Source organism: Alosa sapidissima, chromosome 2 (genome assembly GCF_018492685.1).
Source record: "Alosa sapidissima isolate fAloSap1 chromosome 2, fAloSap1.pri, whole genome shotgun sequence".
NCBI lineage: Eukaryota > Metazoa > Chordata > Actinopteri > Clupeiformes > Clupeidae > Alosa > Alosa sapidissima.
Window position 1 is genome coordinate 14,110,965 of NC_055958.1, and position 16,021 is coordinate 14,126,985.

General features: G+C 38.0%; 1 protein-coding gene across 3 annotated transcripts; it reads left to right on the plus strand.

Annotated features, from left to right (window-relative positions):
- Window positions 1–8,492: 8,492 nt before the first annotated feature.
- On the plus strand, window positions 8,493–15,281 carry LOC121695403 (ZP domain-containing protein-like). 3 transcript variants are annotated; one of them, XM_042076201.1, is made up of 11 exons: window positions 8,494–8,636; window positions 9,907–9,987; window positions 10,327–10,350; window positions 10,492–10,524; window positions 10,802–10,822; window positions 10,925–10,948; window positions 11,296–11,459; window positions 12,907–13,307; window positions 13,748–13,847; window positions 13,960–14,257; window positions 14,658–15,281. In XM_042076201.1, coding segments are annotated over exons 2-11 (1,188 nt in total). In that variant the 5' UTR covers window positions 8,494–8,636; window positions 9,907–9,986; the 3' UTR covers window positions 14,780–15,281. The 3 variants fall into 3 exon arrangements, with proteins under 3 accessions (XP_041932143.1, XP_041932135.1, XP_041932150.1); XM_042076209.1 differs by lacking the exon at window positions 9,907–9,987 and having other exon boundaries at window positions 8,493–8,636; XM_042076216.1 differs by lacking the exons at window positions 9,907–9,987; window positions 10,327–10,350; window positions 10,492–10,524; window positions 10,802–10,822; window positions 10,925–10,948 and having other exon boundaries at window positions 8,497–8,636.
- The last annotated feature ends 740 nt before the right edge of the window (window positions 15,282–16,021 follow it).

The following is a 16,021-nucleotide window of genomic DNA, read 5'->3' on the forward strand; positions in this document are numbered from 1 at the left end:
GGAGCCTTTGTCTAATGCCACTGGGTATGTTAGACGAGGTCGAAGTGCTCATAGGACAGTTAGGGGGGAACGTAGTGGCAGTGTGGGGAGTCGCAATGAGAATGACAGTAGGCCTAGTCCGAGCTGCGCAAATTCTCTCCACTCGGCGCGCACGAGGCAGATCTGGCCATGCTGCTCGCATGGTGGAGGTGGTGACACGCTCTCTCCCTCTCCCACACACACACACACACACACACACACATTAGGTCATGCATAGTCTATCACAAGATGATGGGAATGCCGGCCCTGTATGGATAGGGATAGGGAGTCATTATCTCTACAGCAAAAGGCCTGCTACATAAAAAAAAAATGTCAGCCATTTAGTAATGATTTACACTGTTGATTTGCTATCTACTTCCCTGATCATTTAGGACATACAGTACACTATGTGTTCCTTTTTGTGTGTTCATGTCCTTGTGATGTGTGTGTCTTTGTCAGCTAAGAAAAAAAAAAAAAAAAAACATCAACAAAAAGAAAAAAAATACTAACATTGTCTCTTGTCTTGTCTCGTCATCTCACTCCTGATCTGTGCCTTGCCGTGGCAAATGAGCTTTTGAACTAAACAGGTCTTGTCTACTTGTGTTTGTGTGTCATCTGAATAATATATATGTGGCCCATACATGGAATCAGAGTGCCTACTGTATGTAGTAAATGGAAAATCTCTACAGCAAAAGGCCAGTCTACCGCTACATGCATTTGGTTTGTTTCTGCCATTTATTAGTAATGATTTACACAGTTTGTTCACTACTTACTATTTACCTGAGCATTCAGTATTGTGCAATATAGCATACAGAAGGTGAGGGACATTTTGGGGGGAAAGAAGTGGTGCATTTTATCATTCAAACATGCGACTTTTCATGAAAATTCTATAATCCAAGATGGCCGCCACCATATGACGTCATAATATGCAAATTAGATATAAACATTTAATCTCTACATAAACTTTGGGTCATCCTTAATATTTCTCTAATTTACAGAAAGTCTCTATCTCTTATCACTTTTAAGATATAACCTTTTGAAATGAAGATGTCAAAATTGATCGTTTCGGAAAAAAACCTCTGGCGCCTAAAGGGTTAAACCTCATATACCTAGTTCAGTCATTCCAACTACAGTATATTAAACCTCATCTACCTAGTTCAGTCATTCCAACTATATTAAACCTCATCTACCTAGCAAATAATTTAACCATTTAAACTATCCACCTATTTAACTGTTCAGTCATTCCAACTATATTAAACCTCATCTACCTAGCAAATAATTTAACCATTAAACTATCCACCTATTTAACTGTTCAGTCATTCCAACTATATTAAACCTCATCCATCTAGCAACCAATATAGTTTTTTTTACTCTGTATCATATTTTTTGCATTTTCATGCACTGTATTTCCTTCAGGAAATGCTTTTCTAGTTATTCTTCCCACCAAATTTCTGCGTCTAATTCAGCTTCAACCGTTTAATGTAGAAACTTCGTTCAAACTTTGTAACGCAGGTCTTGAAAAGGACACTTTTGTAAACTTTATACTTTTTGAGATATTAATTAAAAAAAACAAGCTTATTTTTCCCCATATACTTTGCATTGGCACTATGACATCACAATGGGCTAATTAACTTGATTTGCACCTGTATCAACTTACAGCTGCTCAACTAGGCCCCATCAAAAAGCCAGTTAAAATGATTGCACCTGTATCAACTGCTTTCTGCTCAACTAGGCCAACTCTATCTGTGTCTCTCCATTCTACAAGCATATAATCAACTTTTAAACTATATACTCTGTCTCAGGCTTTAAGCATACAATCTGGCTCTCTTAAGACTACAGTTTCTGTTCAACTATTTCCTCTGCCCACAACTGTTTTAAAATAAATGTCCTCACTACAATAATTCACTATTAATTAATGTAACTATTTAAACTACTCAACTATTTAACTGTTCAGCCATTTCAACTGTCAGTTGTTATCCACTATGACTCCAGCCAACTGTTTCCTCTGCCCACAACCGCTTCCAAATAAACGTTTGTTTTGTATTTTATGTTAATATACAGTATGTTTTGCATTTTCATGCACTGGTAATTTCCTCGAAATTACATTTTCTAGTTCAAAAGTCACACCTGTTACAGATTAATAAAGGTTAAAGGAGCAGTCAGTGACTGCATGATGTTGTGTTTCTTTATGTTTGTGTTTATATTGAGATTTCTTAGTAGATGCTTGTTCAAAACAACATACATTATATTTTAACTAAAAAACAGTTGGCGGGAGTCATAGTTGATGACTGACAGTTGAAATGGCTGAACAGTTCAATAGTTGAGTAGTTTAAATAGCTAAATCATTTAATAGTGAATTAATAGATGTGCATAGGTAGATAGTTTAATGGATGTTGATAGACAGATAGTTTAATGGATGAAGTAAAGAAAAAGAAGTGAAAGAAAGTGGGGAAGAGAAAAGTGAGCTATCAGTTCAATGGAGAGAGACACAGATAAGAGGTTCAATTGAAGTTGCTGCAGTCAGTGAGAGAGCACAGGTGCAATTGATTGCATTCTAAGTCATTAATTGGCTCTGTGAGGGGGCCTAGTTGAGCAGCTGTTAGTTGATACAGGTGCAAATCAGTTTGATTAGCCCATTGTGATGTCATAGTGCCAATGCAAAGTCTATCAGGAAAAATAAGCTTGATTTATGTTAATATCTCAAAAAGTATAAAGTTTATAAAAACGAAAAATACATTCCTCAAGTGTCCTTTTCAAGACCTATGTTTGAACAGAGTTTTTACGTTAAACGGTTGAAGCTGAATTGGAAGCAGAAAATTGGTGGGAAGAAGAAGAAGACTTCGGATAGCAGAACAGTGCATTTTCATGCACTGTAATTAAGGACCAAGCAAAACACACCAGAGAGGTAGCTCACCCCTCCCTTCAGTATTCCCAGAGAACCCCCCCCACCCACACACACACACACACAATATGTTTGTTTCCTACAGAGAATTTAGGAGCAACTCCTAAAAATAATGGGCATGTCACTCCTAACTTTAGGATCGTTTGTTTTTTTACCGTGCCCAGTAAAAAAAAGTGATAGGACACAAAATCACATATGCAAAAGCACAAATACCCCCCCCCCACACACACACACACACAAACACATACACAAATATACATAGAATCAAACACTCACACACACAAGCTCACACACATATAAACACACTCACCTGTACAAAAGGTAGCTTACATGTGACAATTTCAACAAATCTGACTCTAACAACATAGATAGATAGATAGATAGATAGATAGATAGATCGATACTTTATTGATCCCCAGGGGAAATTCAAGAAACATTCTGTGTGTTTGTGTGTGAAAGGGAGGATGATACAAAGTTTCAGAGATGTTGAACTGGGATGCCCCCCACCCAAAAAATAAAATAAAATACAAAAATAAATAAATAAATGTGTTCTTGAAACTCATCATGGGCCATATTCACAAAGCCTTTTATCTTACCACTAGGAGTACTCCTAAATAGCACTAAAAGATTTTAGCTAGGAGTTTTCTCTTAAGAGTTATTCACAATGCCTTTCAGACCTACTCTTGGTAAGGATAAATGACAACTCCTAAACTAAGAGTGAGTCTTCGTTGCTATGGATGACGTTATTACTCATGCACGAGCTTGACTGAAGTGACCACCTTGATTGGCTGATGATTGTAACGCGGGAATGATTCCAAACACCTCCCTTACGATGATGAGTGACAGGCCTAGCCTAAATGAATAAAGAGTAAGGCAAAACAAATAGCCTAGTAGCCTAATGAAACATAGGCCTACGGATTGATGCAGTATCTTTGCAACATTATTAAATTAATCTGTCACCATATGCCTACATTTGTAAAGAGAACATTTTAATTTGATTCACAATGAAACGTTACATTTAATTTACATGTTAACAATGAGTAGTTTTGGTTGTTGTTGGTGGCGTTATTGCATCCCTTTTATGAATGCAAAATTGTTCCCTCGCGATTGGAAGCTCCTGTTGCCGCATACGCATTTCAAAACATTGCAACGTGAAATGCCACAAAAAGCTGTTTGTGAATAGGAATATTCACAATGTAAGTTAGGAGTAGAAGTAGTAGTAGTAAAGCTGTTTGTGAATAGGAATATTCACAATGTAAGTTAGGAGTAGAAGTAGTAGTAGTAAAGCTGTTTGTGAATAGGAATATTCACAATGTAAGGTCTGTTTGTGAATAGGAATATTCACAATGTAAGTTAGGAGTAGAAGTAGTGGTAGTAGTTCAGCAGTACACACCTTCTCGTCTTCTCAGGTCCCAGGTGAAAAACCTGCTAGTAAAACCTACTGTTAGAACTAAACATGGTGAAGCAGCTTTTAGCTGCTATGCGGCTCAGCTGTGGAACTAACTTTTGGATGACATCAAAAAGGCCCCAACTGTATCCAGTTTTAAATCTAGACTTAAGACCAAACTGTTCTCAAATGCTTTCTGCTAACTGTGCCGAGTTACAAATTCTGAATGATAATTATTCTACCTTTTATTACTTTTTTATACTTTTGCCTTTGTTTTTGCTTACTAATTATTCTTTATTTTTAAATGATTTTACCTTGTGTTTTATGTTTTCTTTTTATTATAATCTTTACCTTTTAACTATTCTTTGACTATATTGCCCTATTTGCTTTTATTTGTTATAATTGTTTGGTTTTGTTTATGTAAAGCACATTGAATGACCTCTGTGTATGAAATGCGCTATATAAATAAACTTGACTTGACTTGACTTAGGAGTCCTCTCGACTTCTTTTAAGCTGTCCCAGACTTAGGTGCTACTTTTAGGTCTAAAATGCTTCGTGAATTACTTTTAGTGAAAAAAATTAGGAAAATTAAAGTTAGGAGTGACATGCCCATTATTTTTAGGAGTTGCTCCTAAATTCGCCACTTAGGAGCTACTTTTGGCCTTAAAATTCTTTGTGAATACGGCCCCAGATCTCCCCAAAACCATGTAGGACAATCTTTTTTTAACCACTTCATACTTGATACACTTGATACTTGAACCTGCATGTGTCACCCTTAGTACATTACATTTTTTACCATGTGGTCATAGGAACCTGCATTTCCACTTATGTTTTTAGGAATAGTGAAAAATGAGTAACCCCATGTGACTAACAACTAAAAATAGTATTGTAACATAAATGCTTATATCTCTATAACTACAAGGAGTTACATTCGCATGAATCTGATATTTATCATGTCTAATTTTTTCTTTTTTCAAAAACACAACTTTGACTTCCAATTATGGTATGATAAATATGTGCTACCACAATTTTTAGTTTTGTCATGTGTAACCACTTGTCCCAAGAGGTCTCACTCCAAATATCAAGTTGCTGCCTCCATCTGTGGCCCTTTTCCTTAAACAACTATTTTTGTATTTTTGTCTTTAAGAATATAAATATAAATTTATAAGAGTTAAAGAGCCTTAACATGTCTTCAAGACCCACTGATCAAAAGCACAGAAAAGAAAAACCTAGTGCCTCAGGCTTTAGAATATTTGTTGAGAGGTATACACCAGTGGAAATGCTGGAAGCAACTGAATCCATGCATTTCCACTGAACTATTTTTGGAATCTGATCCCTTATCATACCTGTTCGTTCGTACTCGTCGCTTGACTTATCGTGACTAAATTCAAGATGGTGTCGAACGGTAAAATTCCTTAAGGTACTGTCTGTATAAATCGTCTTGTAAATAAACTACCAGTGTTTTTTCAAAGTTCTCCATGTCTCGTTTTAAATGTCAAGGCCCTCGGAAGTCTACCAATGAGGTATGGAGCTACTTCGAGCCTTGTAAATGGTGTAAAACAGTGATTTATTTGCATGGCTAGGCCGATGCCTGAGGCACCGCAACGAAACACTGTTGGTAGCATTGGCTAACTAGCGCCAGATTTCTGAGTGAAGCCGAGGTGAGCTATGAGACATACATTCACACTCGGTATCATGTTTCAACATTTAGGTCAATATCACACCGGAATTCTCCTTTAAAAGCCATGTATCCTTCTAGCCACAGCGTTTTTGTTTCAAACATAAGCCTAATCTAAGCGTGCTCAGATATACCAGAAGCGTGCTCAGATAGACTCGTGATAGACCAGGCGCTGTTGCTCACCTGTTCAACATCGCAAAGCCCGATTTGATTGGTCCGCCCGATCTAGGGCGAGCATACTTGCTCCACAATGGAGCAATGCCAACTTCCCGACCTCAAATGTTGTGGGCAGGACTAAGTTCGGAATGGCACCCAGGCTAAGGAATCTGCATTTCCACTTGTGTTTTTAGAAATAGTGAAAAATGAGTAACCCCATGTGACTAACAGTTAAAGGACAATTCCGGTGCAAAATGAACCTAGGGGTTAATAACACATGTGTACCGAGTTCGACCGTTCGCTGGGATTTGTTTTCATGCTAGTCGAATGTGACCAGTTTTATTGCAAACTGCTAATTAGCGTTTAACGCTAGCCTTCGGGGCACATATACAGTAGAAAGAAATCGCTATTTCTATACCACTAACAAGGCTCAAAATAGCACCACACTTACACAGTAGCATAATGAGGGTCTCTACATGTAAACCGAAGCATTGAGAACTTTGTAAGTGTACAGGCAGTTTATTAAAAAGAAACACATTACCATTTACGTCTGGTTACGTCTGGTTCTAGCACTTGGGTCCTCCTGCACAACCCTGACAATATGTTGATCGGCATCTCAGCACCCCTAACAACTTTCAGCTCATTTTGCCCTGGAGGGCCACTTTGCTTCACATTTGCCAGATTTGCATTTAGTGTCCAAAATAGGCAACCTGTGAAACCACGGCCAACCTTTTGTGACATACCTATCACTCATTAGCTCCATCAGTCAGCATGTGGTTCAAAACATTCTTGAGAGGACAAATCCTCGCTTTGAGGTAGATGGAGCCTTTGGCTATGAATGTGGCTTTGCAGGTCATATAAACAGTGTCCCAATTTCTTGGTAACAGGGTTGTACATATATTTTACTAAAGAATACCAGGCAAATCACAATAATTGTTGCTAAAACCATAAGACTAGGGCCGATTCGATAATGTGCAAGCCTATGTGCTGGTTGTAATTCTAAATTTTCAATGAACATTCTATGCCAAAAATGCTTAATCAGAGGTGGAATGTATTGTATAATGTAACGAATTAGCCTACATTTACTCACATTACTCTATTGAGTAGGCCTAGTTTTTTTTTTTGTATTTTGTATTTTTTAAGTAGTTTTTAAAATCGGTAATTTTATTTTTACTTGATTACGTTTTGAGTGAAGTATTGTACTTCGCTACTGTACATCACAAATCCCATCCGTTACTGAATAAAAAAAAGGTTAAGACTAACGAAAAGGGAAAGGTAAAAAATTGCATCCAGTAGCACTAGTGCCCATGATCAGCATGTAGCCTCCCATAGGGTAGGAATCAAGCTGGCGCAAAGTCTTTCTGAAATAGATGGAGATGTGGATCACAAGATACCTCAATTACCTGTGTAACCTAGGAAAGTGTATTTTCCGCTGTTTCAATGGGTTGTCTCAGTTCGATTGCAGAGATATTAAAGCAGTTTAAAAAGCTGTTAGCAAGCACACACACAAGTGGACATGCCCCACACATGCACTCTCTCCCCCTTTTATGTATCTAATTCAATTATTAAAAAATAAAAATAAACATTATCATTATTGTACAATGTGTTGCAAATTCTTCAATTCTACAACTGACTGTCCCATTTTACCTGACTGAGTGTCTTTGAAGGTTAATAAATAGCCTATCTTATAAATATTATAATTGGCAACATATTTTCTGCACAGAAATGTTGCTAAGACTCATATGGAGTGATAAAAGTATTCACTTCCACCCTGTGTAGCATTTTAAATAGTTTTATTTGTAATCTATCAAAAAGTGTCCCAAATTACCTTACTTCACCCTAGCGGTCCACTACTAGCGATGCTCAACTACATAAACCTTATAAATCGTTGTGCAGGTGGACTTAACCATTTTGCGCTTTAGCAAGGGAGAGTGAGAGTGACCTTAGAGGGGTGTCAAACTCATATTAGGTAGTGGGCCGGATTTGTTGGAATGAGAACTTGTGGGGGGCCATCATTGTTATGGTCATTATCATTTCTTTCATATCTTTTTTTTCTAATTTTCCCTTCCTGCCCAAAACATCTGGGGGGCCGTATGAAACCTGCTGGCGGGCATGGTGTTTGACACCCCTGCCTTAGACAGTAACTATTTTTTTCTATACAAAATTCAGTCAGCCCCCCACCCAAATAAATAAATAAATAAATACTTTTTCCACCTCTGGTTCTAATTGAAAGGACAGAATAATAAACAGGTATAGTGTCCCTGTTCTTTTGACCTTTCTCATTATTGCAGTTGTCTGTCATGCTGCTGTGGCCCCAAGGCTTTGTCCCTGGGGTGAACCTGGTGTCACTGCTGGGCTGGAGGGGCAGGATCGGCCTCATTGCGATGTGTCAGAGAGGGACTGCTGTGTCTATTTAAGAAGAGGAGCCTTGCAGTAAGTGCTCAGGAGGCTCCAGCTCATTCAGCTGCCTTTGTGAACGCCACCGCTGTGTACAAGTGAGTTCATCTATCTGTCTGTTTCTTTGTTAGTCTCTTTGTCTGTCTGTCTATCTATCTATCTATCTATCTATCTATCTATCTATCTATCTATCTATCTATCTATCTACCTGCTTACCTGTATAGATGTAAAGATGCTCTGTTGAGTGTTTAAATGATTGTGCATATATTAGGATATTTAGTTGGCAGTGATGCCCCAAAGTGGTGTTCTTGTGTAGTTAGGAGTGTCATTCAAGGAAAGAGATTGTGGAGAACATACACAGTATCAAAAACATATTATGAAGTGCTAATAGATACAACACAATTCTTCTGATTTTCTCTGCAAGATACCATAATCTATGAAACAAGGGTTTCACTTGACATTTGCATTTACTGTCAAGGGTGAAATTGGCATTTACTTTACGCAAATGTACCTAACGCACCTTACTTACGCAAATGAATGCTTTGGTTGTGCAGAAGACAACACTTTCTATTTCACTTTAACTGAACCCTTTGAGACTGACAGACATTTTTTTTGTAAATCATTTCTAAATTACGTTAGTTTCGCTGACACCTTTGTCCAAAGCGACAGACATCCATTATTACAGAGCCAGTGTCCCCAGACCAATTCAGGGTTGAAGGAGAATTCCGGTGTGATATTGACCTAAAGTTTGTTGAAACATGATACCGAGTGTGAACGTATGTCTCATAGCTCATCTCAGCTTGTCCCCTGCACTCAGAAAGCTGGCGCTAGTTAGCCGATACGTTCACACTCGGTATCATGTTTCAATACACTTTAGGTCAATATCACACCGGAATTCTCCTTTAAGTGCCTTGCTCGAGAGCAACTGGGAATCAAGCCCACAACCTTTACAACTGCTACTGCATGCATAAATCAGGAAAGATGGATCTTGTCATAACGGCACCCATTTTGCTATGATATAACAGCATCATGTTAAAATTAGCAGTAATTGTTGATAGCTGAAAATATGTTACTACTGCTTGCACCACAACAAAATATTGGATGTCATTCATCTAATAATAGTGTGGCATTTTCAGTGTATCAAGTGTTATTACATGGTTATATAAGCCTTCTGTTATGTTTTATGTTATTTGTACTCTAGTAAGGCACGTAAAGAAATGGTAGACTGCATTTTGCTGTACTGTTGTCCTTACTTGTGCAATGACAATACAGTTGAATCTTAATCTAATTGAATCTTAATCGAATCTATGCATGAACAAATTAAATTATTATCGGTATTTTATTTTGCTATTTGTTCTTCTCTTGAAGAATTCCTGGAACATTCAATAACGTTTATCATTAAGCATCCACCATCCAGCGTATTGCGTGTGCTCCACTTCAAATTCATCAGTAGGTTTTCCAAAATAACTCAATGATTTTTTTCCCATTGATAATTTTCAAATGAATTTACGACAAAATAATTACAAAATGTACATTACTTAAGGCATGGATAATGAATTGGCTGTGAGAATAACTATTAATATGGAAACAATTGTACATCATTTTGTACTGTTTTACTAGACTTAACTAATTCACATTGCTGTGAGGGCTCAGTATGTTGTCAGTAAGGATAAATATGGTATGAACCGTTTTAGCCAGCCAAATCAGCTTCACTTAGAATTGGTAATATGTTATCTTTTATATAAAAAATATTTAAATCTTCCTTTAAATTCTTCTGTTTTACTTTAGTGCATCCCGCTTCAAATTTAACAGGTATGAGTAACACATCTGTTATCTCTCGCAACATGTTATAGATGTACCACCATTTGTGGTTGTTCTGATATATGCAATCATGATATTTATTATAACATATCCTTTTTATATTCTAACACATCTATACCCATGTTTTCTCAGCTTTTTTTATTTTAAGTATTTTTCTGCTTGCTGGTAAGTGATTTTGAGACACATAGTCCATTATGGAACTCAATTATGAATATTTCTATGCCATAGAATTAGGTGTTCGTGAAGATTGCCATATATCGTAACTTGCTGAAACTTCCAGTGAAGCATCTTGCCCTTTGCCCAGCATTATTAATAATACCCTTAGATCTTTTTGCACAATGAGGCAATCAACAAAAAACAATATTTGCTAATTAGTTAGCCATGTTGTAGTTGACTCAGACAGTGGTCAGATAAGCTGAACACATTTTCCTTTCTCTGGCAGGTATGATAGAAACAACAGCAGGTGAGAGCTTTTCAGTGTTGTTATTAATCAGTTGTATAATTAAATTGATTCCGGGGATATGGTGTATAAGCACATACTAATGCAGAATATTTCTCCTAATAGGTCAGGTAAATTACACCAAACAAGGTAATTTTCCTGCAGTATTGCATTGTATCACGGAGTGATTTATTATTAGCTGTGCAAAGTCTGAGTTGAAATATCCAGGGATATTCCCATGGAATGTCTCTCTACCAATCAGAAACAAATAAATAGTTCCATAGAACCCAATTGTACCCAACAAGGTAATTATGCTGATGGTTTAACACCCAGTGACCAGAATACCAGGAAACACAATAATTTCCCAACATTTTATCTGTGATCAGGCACCAAACTGTCCACTGCAGGGTTAATAAAAAAAGCTTTGAAGCCCTACCAATGTATTTTATCGTTAGTGCTCCAGAAAATGGGTTAAAATGTCTGTTAATCTCTTACAGATTTGGATGTAATCTGCATGGAAACCTCTATGCACATTGTGCTGAAAGAATCTGTGCTGGAAGAACATCAGTTAAGGATTGCCAATTCCAACTGCACTCTGTTCTCAAACGGGACTCACCTGTTAGCCAACGTGTTCCTCGATAAATGCGGCACTGAAATGGAGGTGAGACTTCACATCCTCAAGCCAGATTGTTAGAATTCTAAGACGCAGCTTAAATGCAAATAAGCACACCATATAATCAATAAAGAATTAAACATAGTATATGTTTAAGTTAGATATTTAGTTCAGATATTTATTTCCAAAGCAACTTTTTACTACAAAGCAGTCGGAATCAAACCTGGGTCATCCATTTACACGCTGGTGAATTTAAAGGGACACCAGGCAACGTTTTCGTGTTAATTACTCGTCTTCCTAAGTCGGTATATGGTTAAATGACTCATTACAGGGCGAATGAAGACTCTCTCGCCCGCCCCTACTGCCTGTAGGAAGAATATCCCGCTTGCAAGTTCAGTGTATCGTACCCGGCGACCGAAGCAGTTTCCATCCTGCATCCACAGCACAGAGGCAGGCTAACGAAACGCTAGCGATTGTTGCAAATGTGTGTATAATGGCAGAGCCGGCGAAGAAGCAGCGAAAACCCTTGACGGAAGATGCAAAGAAAAGGAAAAGAGCTTCAGACCGAGCGAGGGGGAGTTTCGTAGAGAAAAAGCATCAGGCTTGCCTGGTGTCCCTTTAACCACTGTCTGAATTGTACCTGCTATACCATTAAATAACAGGAAAGATTCAAATTTTTCTCGGAACTATGTTCACTAGATGCAGTTTCATAGCGGCGGTCATAGTAAAAATGTCCTGTTATTTTAAATAACTTTCAGTAATGCTTATATCCAACTAACAGCTATTTGTCATTCTTCTGATGGTGGTAAATGTAAATCTAAAAGATGGCCTTTAGTGTTGTACACAGTACATAGTTGTACAATAGTCACTATACGTTGCCGTAGTGAAACAACACTGCATCACTGGAGCCATAAGCTCATAACTCAATGTTTCACTCCATAAAGCCATAATACGGTAATCTTTCTAATATTGAGCTAAAATTATGTTACAACCCTGTGGCATTCAGTTGCACATGTAAGAACATAAGCAGCTCTCAACAAACATTAAAAAGACTACTTTGCCCATCTGTAACATTTTGTCAGATTGTGTTTGCCACTGATTTGGTTTAGTCACCAAAATACCCGAAACTACATTGGATACCTTTAAGCTTTAACTGAACATTCAACAGAAGAAGTATTGATCCACAGACACATGCATTATAGTAAGGCCTTAATAAGAGCAATCTAGAGCAGCTAATAACTGCTAGGCCTTGTTTTGGAGTCTCAAAATAGGTGACAAATCTTTACTTGTCCTTGTTTGCAATTAGGCCTAAAGGGCTAGGCTTTTCTATTGATAGATAGAACCAAATTCAAAATGTTTCAAATATTTCTGTGTTTTTTTATACATTTTTTAACATTTCGGTCTTCAGTTCTGCTAATCTGCCCCTGTTCTATTGACCTACCCCCTGTGAAATCTTTGCCTCTAATATTTTGCTCCCCATATCTGTTTTTTTAAGGATGATGGAGAATATCTCATCTTTTCCAATGCTATTGTGTCCTATAATGATACCAGTGCTGTCATAGTCAGGCATCCTTTGGTGGATATTGAATTTTCTTGCAAGTATCCCAAACGGAGTAACCTGACTATTGAATTCAATGGTCACAGGCCACCAATCAATTTCACGCAGAAAGGCTTTGGTAAGTTCACATTGCAGTTTGAATTCTTCAAGTCAGAATTCTACAGTCAAGCAGAGGACCCAACGTCCTACCCTCTGGAGTTCGACCTGGGAGAGATGATGTACATGCAGATCGCCTCCATCTCTTCTATTCCCAACACCAAGTTGCGGGCACTCGATTGCACCGCTGCTCCTACTGATCTTCCTGCCGATCAACGCAAATATCAGATTCTTAAAAATGGGTAAGACCAGTTGTGATCTGAACGTATGAAGCATCATGCAGGTGCAAGATAGATCATCTACTAAGAGTTAATAAGGTCTATCTGACATCCACAAATTAGATTTATGAAGTAGTATGGAAATGACTTTCATTAATATTGGAAAAGTGATTATCTGTTGATGAGATATTAAATGCCCATATATAGGAAAAATGTGTGAATAAAATTACATTGCTTGGAATTTGACACAATTGTTTAAGTGATAACCCTTTATACTTGCCATGTTTCACCAAACCACATTTGAAACAGGGTCTGGGCACTCTCCATTGCAGACTGTTTTCAGTCGTTGCATGCTAATGAGTGTGTTGGTTCATTCCAAAACCATTGATGTCCAAACTATATTCTCTGATCTGAACTGAAAGCAACAGCTAGCTAGAAGCTACCATTATGCTGCTATTTTACAGATGTGAAGTGGATGAGACTGTGCACATCTATACCAATGGCAATGACTCAAAGGTCCAGTTTGCAATGGAGGCTTTCAAGTTTATCGGCCTCTATGACCAGGTAATGATCATAGCTTATTGTGCAGACAGTCTACTGTTTATGTAATTTATAAGGTCATTATAAGGTTATTGTCCTCTGTTGGTTCTTGAGATGCCATGTCCTCTGTGTGCAGGTGTTCATCACCTGCTCCACCATCCTCTGTAAGGCCGGCATAGCGGGCAGCACCTGCTCTCAGATCTGCCCTGCATCACGTCCCAAGAGGGAAGCTCCCAGCCTGACTGATGATAACTTTATCCCTACTGAGGAGAATGAGAGCGAGCATTCTCTCCTGCCCGTTGGCCAGGTTACCCACTTCACTGAGCTCCAAAGGAGCAAGAGGGACGCCCCCCTCGAGACCTCACATCACTTCATCTCCCAGGGTCCCGTCCGGATTAGGCCCCAGCGAGCAATTGCAAGTGTGCCCGATCAAGGTAACGTAACCAGAGACCACTTGACCCGTGATGCGAAGCGTAATAATCAGTTAATTAGAAATCCTTACCTGGATAACAACCTCTGGTCACGTAAACCAAAACCTGCAGAGTGCAGCAGTTACAATTACAAAGTGATTAATCAGAAATTAATCAATTACTCTACTGGAACTAACTGTCATGGCTACATTTGCCATTTCAGAGAAGTGGTGCTCCCTGTGGAGGTTGTCATTTTATAATTGACAGTTATTAGCAGCTCAGTGCTGCTTGGTTTGTTTACATCGAATTTCATTGAGTCTTAAGTGCTGATGTTTTATTCTTGTTGTTGAGTTTACCCACTCGCCTCTGGCGAGTCAGTTGAGTCCTGACTGTCTCTGAAAACGTTCCCCTTTCTGTTGTACAGTGGCCCAAAACTTGGACCCAAACCTAGAGATGTTCTTTGGAGCTTTCCTGGTAGCTGTTGCCATGGTTTGTGGAGTGGTGATCTACAGAACCAGGAAGGCTACATATCAAAGGATGGTTTAAAAAGGTCATTTTTGTTTATAAATTGCTACCATAAATGGGAGAAACAAAAAAACTTGTTACAACTGGTTGATTTGCAAGGTATGCCAGTTTAAGTCATGACTAAGATGCCCTCTAATTCTCATTGGCTTTGCTTTAACCCTCTGTTGTTTATGTTATCTGAACTGTAAGTCTTTCTAAGTCTGACAAATAGAAGAGTGTAGTTATCTGCCAAAATTAGCCTCAACATTATGGACTTAATGTTAAATGAATGATTTTGAATTGAGTTGGATTTTTATCAAATATAACATTATGTTTACACTAATCAAGGTGTCGGGTATTTATCATTATATGTCAGGTATAATGATATTATTATATTATTATTATTATTATCAATATTATGATATGATATGATATGATATTTACAATAATTTACAGTATGTGGTTGGGTAAAGAAAGGCTAAATTATCATTAAATCAATTACTTTTACATTGTGATGGTGAAATAAAATAACTGGAAACTTGGACTTCTTTGGATTTCCTACTTTACATACAGTATACACTTGTTATTTCCCTACTGGAAAAATATTGAGTCCTATGGTTGCTTGCCAGCCATGTTATGTCAAGATACTCAGTTGAGGTTGGACCCAAATGTACAACAACACACAATTAAACTCAAACGAATCTTTACTTTACAAAGAATGGACCAGCATAAGGACAATATACATGGGTCTCTATGCAAAGGAATGCATGCCTTCATCAAAAAATAGGTGGAGGTTACGGCATACTAATAATGCAAATGAAAGACAAACTCTGAGATGAAACCTAATTATTATTGAGACAACATGAGTATACAAACTATGCCAATTCTAGGTTATAGCAGACGAGGCCACTGAACGTCTTTTACCCAGTGGCTGTGCATCTAGTAATGTTGGTAAATAGGAAACCAGGATAACACAGTGATATAAGGTGCAGTAAGGGACTGAACAAAACTAGGGGTTCATACACAGGGATAGGCTAAGACAACAAGACACAGATGGACAAGGAACGAGAGGTGAACACAGTGCAGGAAACAATAGGCCTCTGAGGTTCGTTTACAAAAAAAGCTCCATCTTTGGCCATACAAAGAGATCAGGTATCTTGCGATTTTTCCTATGGGAAAATAATATGGGAATTTTTAATTATCACACCTGTTCAGATTTGTGGGGACGAAAACATCTGAAATGCAGATGTTTTGCTCTACACACTTGTCCTCTGCCTTCGAGTG